This window comes from Chelonia mydas, chromosome 1 (genome assembly GCF_015237465.2).
Source record: "Chelonia mydas isolate rCheMyd1 chromosome 1, rCheMyd1.pri.v2, whole genome shotgun sequence".
NCBI classification, from domain to species: domain Eukaryota; kingdom Metazoa; phylum Chordata; order Testudines; family Cheloniidae; genus Chelonia; species Chelonia mydas.
Window position 1 is genome coordinate 234217124 of NC_057849.1, and position 17318 is coordinate 234234441.

At 41.8% G+C, this 17318-nt stretch overlaps 1 protein-coding gene across 1 annotated transcript in view; it reads right to left on the reverse strand.

The window, feature by feature from the left end:
- The window catches only part of PIK3C2G (phosphatidylinositol-4-phosphate 3-kinase catalytic subunit type 2 gamma), a 275645-nt gene that overhangs the window by 58592 nt on the left and 199735 nt on the right, over positions 1–17318 (reverse strand). Inside the window, exons 26-28 of the mRNA XM_037916093.2 lie at positions 8003–8195; positions 7330–7451; positions 5219–5327 (exon numbers count right to left, since the gene is read on the reverse strand). Of these exons, the coding sequence (XP_037772021.1) occupies positions 5219–5327; positions 7330–7451; positions 8003–8195 (424 nt within the window). The remainder of the gene's footprint in view (positions 1–5218; positions 5328–7329; positions 7452–8002; positions 8196–17318) is intronic.

A 17318-nucleotide genomic window follows, 5' to 3' on the forward strand; every position in this document is an offset into this window, starting at 1 on the left:
CACCTGAGTAAGTTGATGAATTCTAAACAGCAACCCCTCACACACATTCAGGTACATAGATTGCTAGTTTCCTATTTATACAAAATATTGAGGGCTGATAAATTAACATGACTTAATATTCAGTTCCATGATTGAAGTTAAGCTTTTTGTACGCCAAGGCCAGCTGCAACTTCTCCTTCAAACTACGCAGAAAAAAAATCACCTTAGTCAACAACTGACATGTTGCTGCTTGACATAGGACCCAAGAGCTGACTCAATTAATAGTGCCTTAATTTGGTTTTGACTCCTTAGGGAGTGGACAGTCTCCTAGAGCATGGCATTAAAATGATGAGCAACTGTGATAGCCCTAATTTATTTTATATATTATGGCTTTTGGGTTGTTATGGACCTGCAATTTCTATTTAGCCTATCACTCAGCTAGAGTTAGCAGTGGGCATAAAAAAAAGTCTGTCTGTGAATGTCACAGATTTGATTTACACTGAGATAATGTGTAATTTTGTTGTTCCCATGTTTCAAACCTTCAATTTATTGTGTCTTGATGTTTCAACTAGTTTCTGGATTGTTCTCCCACAATAAGACACCACTTGGCTGCTATCATTTAATGAGGCAAAACTGCAAGAGTCCAAATATTTCTGAACATGTTCTCATGTTTATCCATGATTATTGCCCCAATATATGCAACTAATCAACCAACCATGATATAATCGGTGCAAAATTACAATATTTTTCTACCACGCATGTAATACAATTGATTTCATGGAAATAAAATTAAACTAAAAAAACGTGCTGACATTTGTCCTTTATCATTGACTTAAGCTACTCTACTTAATATCAAAATAAAGACGCATGCATACTAGAAATTTGCTGTTTTAATTCCTGTTTGTAGCCAGATGGATATTAGCTGCAATGTTTTACAAAAGAAAATTCACTCAGCCAACTTTCTGTGAAAACATATCAGTTTTGATGGAACTTTCATTGGGAATATTTCTCAGGTCAAAACCAGAGGAAGCAAGAGAGAGAGAGAGAGAAACCTACTTGGAAATAGACCATAACATTGTGGGTAGAGCAGTCACCTGGGATATTGGAGATTGAGGTGCAGGTCCCAGTTCTGCTGGATTCAGGGCAGGGACTTGAACTTGGTTAGCCCACCAGGGAGGGTATTTCTCGAAAATTTTGAAAGGTCTTGGTTTTGTCCTGATGCAGAATAAACCAAATGCTGAAACCTCAACATTTTTACAAGAAACTGAATTCTTGTTTTCCTGCCAACCCTATTCTTAAGTATGTTATTAAGACCACTAGAAATCGATGACACTTAAACATATGCTTAAATTTAAGCATATGCTTAAGCACTTCCTTGAATAGGGATGGAATTAAGCACAAGCTTAAATACTTTCCAGTACTGAAGCCCCATTGATTTATTATGCCCCATTGTAAGCAGTTATAGGATTGAAGTCTTATGTAAACTTAATGTATGTGTTACTGGGGGTTGGGCTTACCAGTGGCATCCCCTAGTGGCTAGATCACTTTCCTATGTCCAGTGCCTCCCACTGGCGTCTATTCCAATACTATGATGACCTGACCTGCCTTTAGGTGGGTGGTGACTCGATCCTCCAGCTGGGTCATCAAATTAGTTCACTTCCTTCCAGAGGAAGGAATTCTAGGGAAATTATATAGAGTCCCAAGGGTCTTCAGCCCACCCGTGGACTCCTACAGGTGGCCTGCCCTCTCCCCAAGGCTCTCAGCACCTCCGTCCTCTCCTTATTTTGGAGAGGAGGGGTGGGAGGGAGATTTATGCCCTTTTTCAACAAGCATGGTTGGTAGGGGAGCCTATGCCCCCTCACTCCACCCAGCTCCAGCCCAGGGTCTTATGAGAGACAACAATATCAAGTGCCCTAGAGCACCTTGAGGCTGCCTCCCTGGGTCATTTCCTACCATTCACTTCTCCTCAAATGCTCAAAGTCTAACATAAGACAGCAAATCAACACAAAACAAACACCAATTTGAACCTTCAGCCCAGCTGGGCTCAGATGCTAACCCCTTCCTTGCAGTGAGGGCTTCTGCGGCACCCATGCTCAGGAGCTCTCAGGGTAGGTATGTTCGCCCTCCCATCTGAACTGTCTGGCTCCCTTTTAAACTCCTCTTCCAGTCGGATCAGGCTCTGCAGGTGTAGGGGGCGGGGGTGCAGTCACCTGGGCCAACAACTGCTCCTTAACCCCTTCAAAAGAAGGGGTTTATAGACCCTGTCACAGAATGGACATTGGTATGTGTGGATAATTTAAATTTTCTATTCTTTAAAATACATTGTATTGGTATTTTAAATGTTTTAAATAAGAATTTGACTCCATCAGAATTACAATACAAACAATAAGGTAGATAGTCCCTCCCCCCGCTATGTTAAATCATTTAACAGAAAAGGCCAGTCTTAAACATAACACTGTTTCAGTAATAAGCACTTAGTTTGGTCTGAAGAGTATGCACGCTCACACGAGTCAGTGAGAAATCGGAGCGTAGTCCAATTCTCTTTAATTCTACAATTTTTAGCTACATAATGATAAGTCTGAGTTTGTAGTACCTCCTGGAAAAGCAGAACAAGAGTTTTCATAGTTGCACAAAGTGACCATTTATGTCTATGAAATCAGGATAATCAGTTTAGAAATGGTAGACAGAGGTATTTATAATTAAAATCTCTTCCACTTTTTGGGTTTCCACAGCCTGAGCCCACACCCTAGGCCTCAACTTGGCTAAAACACAATTCAGCAGGACAAAAATTATCAGGTTAATAGATGTAAAAGACAAAGAGTTTCATTCTATAGGCATCTGCACTTTCAAGACACACCAAACATTTATTCTTCCCAAACTCCTTAATTATTTATTACTACCCATTTTTACTAATGCATAGTAAAAATACAAGTAACCCTTGGACAGAGAACTATCATTAGATGTGGCTTAGACTATGCTTTCTAGTCGCATGAGAAAGGACAGATTTGACTAGAAAGTTGTCTGAGATGAGAAGACAGACAGAAGCAAGTAAATACAATAATTTTTTTATCAAGAAAATCTCCTAACGAATACTTTCTGCTTGGAACTTAACCAAACATCCACTATGGGGAAAGGGAAAGTTGATACTATTTAAAAAACAAGGATCTCTCAGCCATTAATATACAGAAAATGACCCACTGAACCAGTCTCCTTGATCTAAATATATCAGTATGTTCAGAATATCTAACATCCCCTGGCAGGAGAGCAACACTAAAGTAAAACATCACAATTCAGTGATTTTGGAACGCCAGTGACTATATAAAGATGATCGCTAGAATTACTAGTTAGATACATAATGGGTAGGAAGACAATGTACAGCATACGGTAACATTTTGCAGATGAAAACTATCCACCTATTATTCCTTCCATTAATACGGCCCACTGAGTCTTGTACACCATTAACTACAGCACATATTCTACTGTAAAAGATTAGTTTCTCTGTCATTATTTTAATAGTTGTCCCTAAACTCTCATCTCCTTGGCTCACAGTTCTTGTCTGCACTGGAACTGAACTCTGTATCAACTGAGCCATTGGCAAATGAACTGGTTGTATTGTACATCCACACTACCCATGTTGGAGTGGTTTAAGTTTTGCCCTCTATCCACAAGAGCACTGTTCTAAACAGTTTAATTTACAGAGTCCTCTGGGTACCTACCCTGCAATTCCCACTCAGCTCCCAGCAATCTGGGAGCAGACTCAAGGCCACTAGTGCTCTGTGGGATGGTAATGGGAGGATTAGATGAATTATTAAACAAGATGAGTGGTAATGTGTTCTAACTGGCCATTAGCCCATTTCTAGGGGTTTTTTTGTGTGCAGACACAAAGGATTTTACAAATATTCAGAGGTGATGAGTTTGTGGGGGAGGGCATGCAGCTGCTTGGCTTGTACTAAGCATGCTCACTAACATCTGCTGAAGCTTCTGCCCTCACTCTGCCCTTTCCCTCCCTCCCTCCCCTCCCCTCCCCCTCCCCCCACTATTGGCAGGTACAGATCGTCTCTGCAAATATTCAAGGGGCTTCTATCAGTTTAATTTCCCTAGTGTAGACCAGGTTATAGTTTCTGCACCGTAGTGGCTGGCCCAAATGAAAGCCAGGCTACTGGAGGCAGGCCTAGGGCACAATTAAGACACAGAGCCTTTCACTTCTAAGTCACTAGCCTGAAACAGCCTAAGATCACTAATGATCAAAAAGAGCTCATGTGAAAAACTGGTGGTCTTAAGTCCCACTTCACTGTAGGGCAGGGTCTATACAGCACATAAAAGCTAACCCAAAACCTCTGAATTTTTACTGGCAATCTCAGTAGAGAGGCCAAGGACTGAACTGGCCTGGAGTCTGAAGTCTCCTCTCCAAGCCTGAGTGTTGCTTTATCATGTGGATGTTCGTTATCTTTGGAAATCTACTGACATTTCCTATCGACTGCTGATCTTCAATCCAGGATTATGCCTTATTATTAAAAAGAAAACAAGCTCTGATTGTTATTTCACCAGGATAATTTCCCTTTCCTCTTACATTTCTACGGTGTGGTCACAGCTTCATAAATTATTGTGCTGGGTGAGTTTTCCTGTCCAGCAAAAATTTTCAAGATTTAAAAAAATGTCCATCCCAAATCAGATGAAAAGTCAAAAATCTCAAAAATGTTGTGACCCTAAAATCAGAAAAATATTTCAGGTAGGTAATTTCAGTGTTTCATTTTGATAGTTTTGAAACATTCTGTTTTGATTTTGACCTTTTAAAATTCTTTTTTTTTTGTTTACTATTACTTAACTTAAAATTCTAAATGAAAAGTCATTTTGAACCAAAAAACAGAACCTTTTGTTTAGAAAATGTTGAAACTGGATGTTTTCACAATTTCAAAACTTTTTTTCCCTGAAAAATAATTCTGAAATTAGGCAATTGTTGAAACCAATCTAAAAAGATTTGGTTTCCCTGAATCACCATTTTTGATGGAAAACATATTCTGTCAAAAAATTCCCAGCCAGCTCTAATAAATTATTTTTCCAATCTCTTTGTTGCCTGTGGGTGGTTAGTCCTGTTAAATGCTATAATTGTTCACCTCAGAAATGGGCACAGCAGTGTCTGGAGTTGTCATTTTATATGGGCTGTAGAAAGCTTTGGGATCTGTTTGGCAGAAAGCTGCTAAAAACAATGTAAGCTATTATATGGAAAACGATCACGTACATTAGACAGGTTGTTGAATCCATTCAATAACTGCTTCACATAGAGATTTAAGTCTTTCATTCTTTTGTGTTCAAGATCTGTAAAAGGTAAATGCCACCAGTGGGGAAACCTGAAACAGAGAACATGTAGACATTTTATTTCTCCTGAAAAAATATGATATTATTTACTCTATGGCACATAAGAATAGCAGGACATCTTTAAGATTTTGTCTTAATTATTATTTTTATTTAAGGAGAGGGACTGTGGTCTAGAGGATAGGGCACTAGAGGTTGACTCCTGAGACAGAGGTTCTATTCCTTGTTCTGTTAATGACTTTTTGCGTGACCTTGGGCAAGATGCTTCAGCTTTGTGTCTCTCTTCCCATCCCACCCTTTGTCTGTCTATTTCATTGTAAAGGCCAGATTTTTAAAGGTATTTAGGGCACCTAATAAGCACCTATCTGCATCTTTAGATGCTTATATTCCTTTAAAAGTCTGGCGCTAAGTGCTTCAGGGAAAAGACGGTCTTTGTGCTTGTATAGTACCTAGCACTGATGTCAGCTTTTGGCTCTAGGCCTACTGTAATAAAATCCTACTATTTCTAATAATAATGAATGACAAAAAAGTATTAACGAAATCTTGCAGCCTCTCATCAGTACAGCTTTGCTTCCTCCCTTGCCTCCAACCCCCATTTCTTCTGTCTATTTAGATTGTAAGCTCTTCAGAAAAGGTTGTATCTTGTATTGGGTGTTTATACAGGGCCTATCACAATGGGTTCCTGATCCCTACTGTGGCCTGGAGGTGCTACCATAAAACAAGTCGTATATGGAAACACAATAATAATAGATAATAATGCTCTTTGATTGGATTTTAACAACATTAATTTTACATTGGTTTAATCATTAAAAAAATATTTCTCTAGTATTTTTCTACATCATGGGTCCTATGCCAACTTCAAATTTTACAGCTGTTGAAGATACCTAATGTTTTAAATATTTTTTCACTTAAGTGTGTTATAAAAGCTATAAAAGCAGTAAATTCCAAAGCATGGCTCGATCAGCCAGAAGGTTAGCTTTCTAACAGTGCCCCTTATTGGATTACATTAACCTTGAACTGGAAGGACTATTTCTCTCTCAAAATGAGGGAATGTATTGTGCGTCTCAGAAGAGCTACCTGAGCTAAATTGCATGTGAAGGTTTTGAGATATGGATTACTAATATTAAAATGAGATTGTTAAACTAATATTATGCTTTGCATCCTCTCATCTACATGATTTACAACAGTGGACGTTTCAATTTGATTGTATTAAGTTTTTCATCACCACTCCAGGCATTTAACAGTGACTCATTTACACTCTCCTTTTTCTGGTATAACCCTGTTTATCCCCTCGGGAGACACCTGAAAGCTTCAGATGAGTAGAGAGCCAGCCAGCCGTTCAACACAGTGAAATGACACTTGGACAGACTTTTTGAGAGCCTGCTGGTCAGATCCTTACTTTGAACAGGCTGTGCCCAATTCCAGAGCTCAGTGAAAAGCTGCCACTAGCTTTTAAAAGGCCAGCTAGATTACAACACATTGAGTTGTAGTTTGCAGCTGTACAGAGGAACACTGGCTAGCTCTGCAGACCAGCTGGTTGTGAAAGTCTATGCAGGCAAATGACATTCTCATCTAGTGAAAAACTGAATGACTTAAATAAATTAAACCTGATTTAAGGCCCAATCATGCCGCCAATGAAGTCAATGACAGTTCTGCCTTTCACTTAAGAAAAAAAAAAGGAACAGGCCCTAACCCCCCTTCTCCTCCCCCATGCACACGCATCCTCCAGAAAGAAAGGCTCAGCCATTTGTTGTTAAATCATCCCACTCCCAGAAATAAATCTGCCTTGAAAATAATGGGTGAAAAAAGTATACCTCACAGGTGGCTGTGGACAACTAGAATATAGCAAAGTTAGGCTGCCACAACAGACTATGATCAGTTTCCCCTAGATCCTATGACAGACGTGAAAGATTCGAGTGCCTTATACGCCGAATTTGTGTTGCTAGCAAATATAACCACCACATATTCTTCACATTTTTGCTTACGTAGCGAGAACCATTTAACGGCAGAATAATGAGGACTAATGTGCTGTCTTACTCTGGGAGGGCATGGGATGGAAATTGCTTCTGTAGATGGCTGTGAAGTTTTGAAAATTGTTCAAATGATTTTTCCACAAAGGTGACCACCTGGCAGGTTTGCACCACCTGGACTAAATATAGCTGCATTGGGGAAAAAACAGAAATGATTAGAGAGAGGCTGATGCCAAAAAGGCACATGCAGAACTACAGGGAAATTTCAACAAAGAAAAACTTTTCTGTAATGTAGCTACACGTGCCTGAAAATGCAATTTGTAATTTATAGGCGTAGCTGTATAAAAAGGAACTTATCTGGATGGGATGCAGTTCAAACACTGAAATATCACCACTGAGTGCGAAAACTAATAATGCTCCATTCAAGCAGCGTACAGCAGGTTCTATCAGGCTTCCTAATTTTGTGCTGTGCTTTCCTTATGGGTGCTATAATTAGCTCTTGATTTATTTTTCACTATAGGGCAGGAACTGTCCTCCTTAATGGCTCCCTGCTAATAGCTCTCTGCCTGGTTTTATTTCCCTCCAGAATCTCATTGCTTATGGCACTGCTGCTCATTCTATGATCCTTTCATTGTGGCATAAGCACATTTTATATAACCGAGGCAGGAGAGCGTGTAAGCTAAAGGAAGAGTAGTTAAAGATCAAGCGAAAGGAGGGCAAGTGGAGAGCGAAATACATACAGAGTCAGGCTTTTTGCTGAACCCTAAAATGGTTGCTCGGGCAATTGACCTCTCTGCATCCAGCAGGTTGGATTCCTGAGGAACATTCTGTGAAGCTGTAGACTTGGCAAAGCCTGTGGCTAACATTTGTGCAAGCGTATGGATCAGATTATTGAGTTTGACAGGGAAGCACTCTAAACTTTCCTTTATTTTCCTGAGAAAACAAAACAAAAAGAAGATCAAATGTAAACGCTTATCTTCATGCGTATATTTCCCTTTGCTTCCATTTCCTGGTGCCTGCTGCCATGAATGCAACTAAAAATCAAACACACACAACACGCACACGCACACACTCTCTCTCGTCACCATTTGTTTGCAGCAGTACAATTTACGCAGCAATTTCGCCCAGTTCGGATAAGTTATTCCACCAATCTCCAAAGGACTCGGGTATTGCATCAACCAGGCAAGGTACTAACAAGCTTTAACAGGACTTTATTTTCAAAGTGGAAACCTCTTCACCAAGCTGCTGCTGCACCCTCTGTAGTTTTCTCCCAGCCTCTCAACTCCTCCCCCCTCCTTCCTGTTTCCTGTCCTTTCAGACTCCCAACAGCCAGGGCTCCCAATTCTAATAATTACAAGCAACATCTAAACACCACATTGGGCTGGGTGTGTTATCAGGAAAGTAAAAAATACACTCACTAGGCTAACAACCTGGGTAACCCACCTGACTTATCTCAGTGGCTCTTATTCCTGATTACCTGGACCCACCCCACCCCTGCTTTGGAGAAAAGAGGCACACACAATGCCTCCATGCATGTCGAGAAGCAGCAATTGCCACAGGGAGAATCAGCACTAAAGTTGAGACTCTCAAAGCTGATTCAGTGATTCACCTATAGGCGTCTGTGTTGCTAAATCCCCAAGTGGATTTTAAAAATCTCAACCCATGATCCTATTTGCCCTTTGTGTAGCTACATAAGAAGGAAAGACCTCCCTACACCATCTTTCCCCATTTAATTCCCATACAAGATAAGCCAGAACACGGTTCTCACTTCCCAGAGCTTTGGGATCCTTCAGGATGAAAGGCACTATATGCAAATAAGCATGACCACTTCTTCAGATCAAATGTGAATTCTGTTTGGAGAATGGCACTTGCAAAATTATATCACAAGTAGTCCTTGAAGGGGGAGAGGAACTGCCCCTAAAATCCAGTTGCTCTGTTTAATCCAGTTGCCATTTGAATCTATTTTCACTGTGCTGTTAAGTTTCCTCTCTCTTCCTCTACTTACATAGGCTTTGGGGTCAGCTTTCTGGGAAATCCAGTATAGTTGTTGATATTGTGGAGGGCCAGCCATTTAGACTTAACTACACAGCCCCCCAAAAAATCATAAGAGTCCCAGAGGTTTCCCAATGTTGGGTCTTAATTGGGACTCAAATACATGTTTAAATCTATTGCTAGTCAGAAGTACACTTAAGCACATGCTTAACTTTCAACCACCTGTTTAAGTCCCATTCACTTAGGACTTCAGCACATGCTTAAAATTAAGTATGTGCTTGGGCTGTACTGGGAAAAGCAATACTTTTCTGAATTGAGACCTGATTTTTCTGAACGGAGACCTAAGTTTGCATGACCTCTGACATTCAGGCTGAAGACTCTGGTATCTTTCACAAATGCAGTCATACCCCAAAGAAGAGGCTCAGATGCAGAATTAACTCAAATGTTGTGCAATTTATCATGTAGAGATTAGCCACATTAAACTGACTAAGGGTGGAAGTTGAAGATACATATTTTTTCTTAATGTAATATGAGGAAAATAATCTTCCAATAAGGCAATGTAATTATCAACTTAATAAGCTTTCTACAAAGAGGCAAACACAGCCCATTTTGTAAACACAACAATTTAGGAGTCTCATGCAAAACAAGAAAATAAATCTTAATTTAGGATATTATTGGAAAATCAATACAGTGCTGATTAATTGGGCCACATCCAAGGCTGTAAAACTTTTCTTTCTTTAGTTCCTAGGGAAAAGAGTATTATATTTAAAGTGTAGTTTAATCACTTGATAAATCACTGGCATGTGTTTTGGGTTGTGGAATCTGTAGTTCTACCATAATATAGAAAAGCAGCCAGAAAAATCAGAGTATTACTGGGAGAGAATAATGTTAATTTTACAGCTAAACACTATTCAGTTTAATTTAACTTGTATGACACATGCCTTTGCTTACAGTGTACAACCAACTTGATATTCAGACAATATCACTATTCCAGAGCAGCTGATATCAGAGGACCATAATTCAGGCAATTCGTCTCTTTAATGGCTTGTTGTTCTTTCTATGGGCCCATTAAACCTTTCAAATGATTTTAACCTGTAGATTGCTAATCACATACCTTTACTTTATACTTGAAAAAATATTTACTTTATTACTTAAAAGGGATGCTACCAACTACATTTTTGAAAAAATTATACATATATAGAAAAAATGCAACAACTCATTTAACACATTAAAAACGATGTGCTGGAAGGTCTTTTTTGCTCTTCTGTTGATGTTTGTGTCTTCTCTGCAACAGGCAAACAAGCTTGGGCTCTGATCAGGCAATTGGTTCTGTGCTGGGGACCCCTTCACTCACACATAGTCAATAGGGCTCCACGGGGTTGCAAGGCACCGCCCGTACAGATCCATATACTGGACTATATAGGGAAAGAGTGACACTGACTATATATAAAGTGCTAACAAATGTGCAAATAAAAATGAAAAAAACAGAGGGCTGATTTTATTTCTAGTAACCTTGTACCTGTAGCTGGCACACAATTTTCAGGCAAAATTTTAATTTTCCTCTTGACAGTATCCCTTTAGGAGTCAGGTTAGTTTCTGGCCTGCTTTTCAGAAAAGTGAGTTGTGTTTTCAGTGTAATTCACATATACCAATTTTATGCCTCCTAATGGCTGAGTTAAATTTGGATTTCATGTGTGGTTCACAGCAATTCCTAAGGAACTGTTAAACTCCTACACAAGTCAGGGTGTGCAGAGACTTAAGACGGCTGTTCTCTGAAGTGGGGATGGGCAAATAAAGTTTGGCCTACATCTCCCCAAGTAGCCAGTGATTTGGGGTGCTCAATTTTTGGGTGACCAATTGGGGAAAGGTGTGTGCCCAGTGCTTTCTGCAAACCAGGCCCTCTTCACGGGATCTCACAACAGAGGCACTCAAAATCTCCAGCCACAAATGCAAATCTTGGCCTTATATATAAAGTAAGAATCCTTTGCCCCAGACTTCAGCCTAATTTTAGTGTTAAACCTGAACCCATTATTGAAGTTTTGAAATGTTCCAGGAAACTTACTCAGCTTTTTATTTCCAGCTGGGACAAGACCTGCCACCGTACAGTAGGATCAGCAAGACTGTCTCATGGCATCATCAGATATGATGAAGTGAAATTCCTCATAAGAAAGCCTCTGGAGAGTCTGCCATGCAGGCTGAGGTGTTCAAAGGCTCTTTTGCAAATTGCGGCAGTAGCTGCTAGGCACCCCCAAACACACAATCATGACTCCCTTGAGGAAGACATCTGTGAGTTACTGCACTCGTGAAGTTCCTCCTGGACTCTATGGAGGAATGATGGTTGGGCCTCTGTAGAGGACCTGAAAGAGGTCACACGCCCTGTGACAGAACAACTCATTTTGAAGATTTACCTTCAAGGGCAATCAAGCGTTATGGAGAGAAACACACACACACAACCTGGATCCCCAACATCCCACAAATGTATCAAGTAAGTCTGAATTGCTAAGCCATATCAAAGACCTGATCCTGACTTTTCTCTCAACACCTGACAGCAATGCTGCAGTCATCCCTACAAGTCTAGGGCTTCAGTAAGCCTAATAGGCCCTGTGAGTGGAAGAGAAAAGGGAAGGATGTACATGAGCATGAAAACTCATTTGCAAGTTCTCCCAACCCAGCTCAGCAACTCCGCCCATCCTGTCAATTTTACTGCTTCACAAACCTCTTCCTTACCTGACCCTGCCTGTTAAGAATCAGCTTGCCAGGTGCAGAGCCAGCTTAGCCTCTTACTAATATGTAACCATGGGACTGAAACTGACTCAATTTCAGTAGAGCCCACGAGAAAGAAAAAATGAGTTGGTCTGTTTTCCACAGAGAGTATATAGGATCTTAGTCAGAAATCCATTTAGGGCAATAATCATCCTGCTGTCTGGGGCCTGTTGTAGAGCAGTGAATACCAATATATTGAAGATTCCCCAACTCCTGGCCTTCCCTAGAATGCAGTGCGGGATACATCTATTCAGCCTGTCGTTTTACAGTGGAGGCTGCTTGGCAGGGGAGAATAAGAAGTTTGCCTTTGTTCCTTTGCGGTGCACACACTGTGATTATTGCTTGCTGCTGTGAATCATCTGCGAGCACACTTTGAGATGGTAGTTTTGTCTCTGCCCTTTCAGATGTCATCAACCTCCACTGGTGTTTTAGCTAGCTGGGGCATGGATTGCCAAGGGATATGCTGCCAGCTGGGGAATGGCATTCGTCTGACTGGCAGAGAATTTGTGTTATAAGGGTGGTCTAGTTTTACAGTCCTTGGTATTGTGGTTTGGAATCTACACGCATGACCTGTGCAGCGATGGGTGCATAATAAATTATTCCATTAATAAATAAAGTAAACAGATAACACCTCTTTAGCATCTCCCCTGCTGTCAAGCTTTCAAAGATGTGAATTGCTAATTTTCTGGTAATCTTCAGATCCACTGTGCAGCTCTCATTCATGGGCAGGAGCAGTGGGGTTGCTTGTGTACTGCAATGAATTCAAATGCTTCAGTCATAGCATGGAACCAATTTTAATCTATTTAAAATAATTGTAAATCATTTTAAGAACACTTTTTAAAATGTCACACAACATCATGGTGACATTTGAGGGAGACAGCACTTTGCCGTTAATCAAACTTGGAGATCTCTTTCCAGGAGTAGGAAGGGTTTCCTGTTCTGTGTATAAAATGTTTTTTGGGGGTAGAGAAGGGATAGGAAAGGGGAGGAGATCAAACTGAGTTTCAAGGCTCAAACTGAGTTTAGGGCAGGGATACACTATAGGCAGCTATTTCATGTGGCAGGGGTCCCACAGAAGTGGCAAGCTAACACAGAAACTCTTGTTAAGTCTCAAATGCCTCTATGTTTATCCATAATATGGGAGAGCGACCCTCCCCGAACCTGTAATCTGGGAAATGTGTGGCTGCTGGTCAGCTCATAATGGTGCAGTGACCCAGTGTTGGGGCTCAAAGGAAAATGGTGTGCAGATGCTAACAGAGATTACAGAATGGGCCTTCAATGAAGAACCAGAGCAATATGAATTCCTAAAGCATAGAACTCTTTAAAGTTCTGAAAGGGCTTGGTAGGTTAGAGCCTGGCCTCCAGTAGCATTAGTCTGTTGGCTCAAAATATGAAAGGGCAAGAAAAAGAGCCCAACAAAGGGAATATCCATCCCAAGAATATTTATGACAGTGTTAGTCATTTTACTGTTTGAGCTATTCTTAAATAACAAAAGACGCAATGTTTGGTGTTGTTGACAAAACTGAACAGTTCAGGTAACCGGTAAAACAGTCTCTTTATGTTGGAGTAATACCATTATACTATACTGATTGCCATTTAAAAAGTCTAACTTTGCCAACAGCTACCACATACCATGGTATCTGACAGGTGGCAATATTGCCCCATACTTAGAGTAGGAAATAACTGTTTGTTGGCATGTTGACTTTTTAATGACAATTGTATCAGATATTGGGACTGTCGCAGGGCATTCCTGCCCTGCAGCACCCTTTGCTGACACAGTGAAGTGCTGCAGGTACTCCCTGCCTCAGTTTCGCAGGGCTTCCTAAGAACTCCACACAGTTCAAAAGATGTAAGACAATGGGCTGGGGTTCTACTTTATTAAATACAAATAAACCTTTAATATAGTCTCTCCCTCAGGCTCAGGGGTTGCACAGCCCTTCTCCTTGGGAACTGTGATCTCTGAGATCTCCTCTCCCTTAGGAGAGCTTTTGTCCATGAGCACCTCCCCGAAACTGAGCCCTGACGGCCTTTTACCAGGTGCTCATTATTCGATTAAGTGCCTAGAGAGGCCCGCTCCCTTAAATTAGCTTGTCATGAGTAACCTGGGCCCAGACTCCCCTTAAATGGACCAGCCACCAGGTGACATACCTTCCTCATCCCCCCAGTGCCACTCTGTACCAAAAGGTAGGCTTGACAATGGCTAATGTTTGGTCATGTTCTCCAGTCAGGTGGGAACTTCCTGTTCAGCTGCAACCAGGAAATCCACTAAATCTCTGGCAATGTTCTTGTCTTCCGCAATATGATGTGACCAGGACTTGGGTGCCACTATGGTCCTCAGTCACCGGCCTCTGCAGTTCCAGGATTTCAGCCTGGTTCCTATCAGCAGTAGCAGCCTTTTCCTCCAGTTCACTGCAGTCCACTACTCTAGAGAACTGCTGTGTAGCTACTGCCATTATTGTAGCTTCTGTCATTCATGTAATCTTAGGGTATGTCTACACTGCAATGGAAGCCTAGGGTTAGAAGAACTCAAGTTAGCAGACCCTGGGTTTGTTAATCTAGGACTCGAGTGTCTACACTTATTTGTAATCCCAGGTTAGGAATTATTGAACCCTGGGTCCCAGCCTGGAGCTCCAGCATCTAGACTGCATTATGTGGGGCTGAGTCCAACCACCCATATCCCGGACTTCCTAGCGCCCTCCCAAAATGTGGCCGCTCTAGCCCTTAGTTTGTGGTGCAGTGTGGGAAAACTTGACTGTCCACCAAACTTGACTGTCCAAAGGACAAAGAAAATTGGCCCATGGGATTGTGGGATATTTTTGGTGGACTCCCTGAGCACAAGTCCAGTGGGGCTGTGTCTACATGGCAAAGCAATAGGGCTTGAACCCTGGGTCCTGGCTTGATTCAGGCTCAGACTGTTCAGTCCCATGGGATCCTGGGTCCGAGCCCTGGGTTAGAGAAATTTGTGTTTAGACGGAAGGGGAACTAGGCCTGAGCCCAAGTTCAAACCCTGGTCTTACACGCAATGTAGATATACTCTTAGTGTTTGTGCCACAGGTTACCCAGACCTTTGTAAAATAACCAACTGTTCCTCTTAGAAGGTCTTTCTGGAGGCCTGACAGGTCAATCAACCCGTTTGTATCAATACAAGCCCCCCAGTAATCCATTTCTGTACTTACCATCTTATCACCACTCTCTACACAGATTCAACACCCTGGTCCTGCACTCCTGGGCCAGTTTCCACCCCCCCACCCAAACCAGCCAGGGTGCATAGAGCTAGTCCCTGAATGGTCAGTTCCTGGAGCTTAGTCTCCAGCTCTTTTTCCATCTGGGTAACTTGCTGCTCCAAGGCAGACTTGACATTCTCTAGCCCCAACTTCTCCATTGCTCTGCTCAAGAAGAGGGGGTTGATGAAAGGTCTCTCTCTCTTTCACTTTTATTTCAGTTCTTCCCATTTGTCCCTGTGATAGACAAGAGGAATTGGAGTAACTGCTTGGTCTCGAGAGAAAATGTCTATCTTTTAGTTTGGAGACTTCTTTCTCAAGATTTAACTTGGCTCCTACACACATCTGTTCCTTTAAGTACTTCTTTTCATCCTCTAACTCTTCCAGCTGGGTAATGAGACTCGGTTTCTGGTGGTCTCTTCCTGCAGTGACTCTTGTGTCATTTGCATGTGGGCTCCCAGGTCTGCCAATTTATCTTCTGGCTTAAATTACTTGTTCTCTAATTGATTTTGCTGTCCTGAGCCACTTTTCAAGCTGACTTGTGGTTCTGTCACTTCCTTCCATGAGTACAAAGTATTTCTTTTACCAGGTAGAGGCATCTTAATCTCATTGGTCAGCCTTTCACATTCACTCTCCCATGCTTGCTTTGCCCTTTCAAGGTCTGCTTCTATTTGCTTGGTTCATTCCAGCTGTGTAGCTAGACCCTCCAAAGCCTGGGATATTTCCATCTAATTTCTTGATTTGGGCCTCATGAATTTTTGCCCAGTCATCCAAATCCTGATAGAAAGCTTCCATCGAGGCCTGCAGCTTTTAGATTTGTTTTACAGTCACCTCATAGCTCTTGTTGCCAGCATTTCCCTGGACCTTCAGATCCCTGGAGTCTTTTTCTGGCTTGCTCAACCCCATAATCCTGTTGTCCCCGAGGTTAGCTGGTTGAACCCTTCTTTTGAGTGGAACCCATTATGGTTCCTCAGTATGACCTGGTTCCTTTACCAAATAATTCAAGATCCCCAAACTCTCATCTCTAGGGCTGAGAGTAGCGTGAAGGTATCTACCCTAACCAATGGGAAGCTTGAAACCCATAGCCATCTGCCTACCTTTAATTTTACATGCTCAGGCTGATTTCCTGGACTACTCCATATTCACCTAGTCTTGTAGGCTCTATCTTTCTCATAGTTAAACTGCATCTACCTGAGGGCAACATCTTTCTATGTGATCATTCTTCCCACAACCAAGACAGACTGTCCATGGGTCATCACACTTTCTTGCCCCAAAAGTAGATCCCCACCGTCTTTTGTTCAGACTTCATAATAGCCAGCAGTTTCTGGCAGGGTGTCTTTGGCATCCTGGCTCTCCCCCGCTCCTCTGGTGCTCAGTGCAACCAGGCCAGCTTTACAATCATTGCCTTCCCTTTCGGTGTCGATGACAATTGACTCTTTATCATTATGGAACCTCCTTCACAGCCCTCTGAGGCTGCTCAGAAATTCCTCCCCCCCCCCAAATGGAGCTGAACTCCAACAGCTGTGGCTGCCCCTCCATATGCTGACATGGGAGGATAAAAATTTCACAGCCAAGGAAGGTGTCTGCACTGTGGCGCTTGGTCATCGCTCCTTGACGGGAGAGGATCTCAGAATCCCACTTCTGGTACCACTTGTCACAATCTGTGCCTGCCCTGTAGCACCTCTTTGCTGAGCTGCAGGCACTATCTATCTCACTTTCTCTTCTCTCAGGGCCTCTTAAAAATTCTACACAATCTGAAGGGGTGTAAGAAAATTCCCCTGATGGGGTTCTTTTTTATTAAATGGAAATGAAGTCTCTTCCCTTCGGCGCATGGGTTGCACTGCCTCCTCCTTAGTCTCTGGGAGCTCCTCTCCCTTATGAGAGTTTCTCTCTGTGAGCAACTCTCTGCAATTGAGCCCAGTGACCTTTTATCAGGCTCAGGTGTTCGTTATTCAGTTAAGTGCCTAGATAAGCTCAGTCCCTTTAAATTAGATCTTTTAGGATAGCTTTAACCCAGATTTCTCTTAAAGGGGCCAGCAATCCCATGACAGGGACTTTTTAAAAATAATGCACGGGTTTA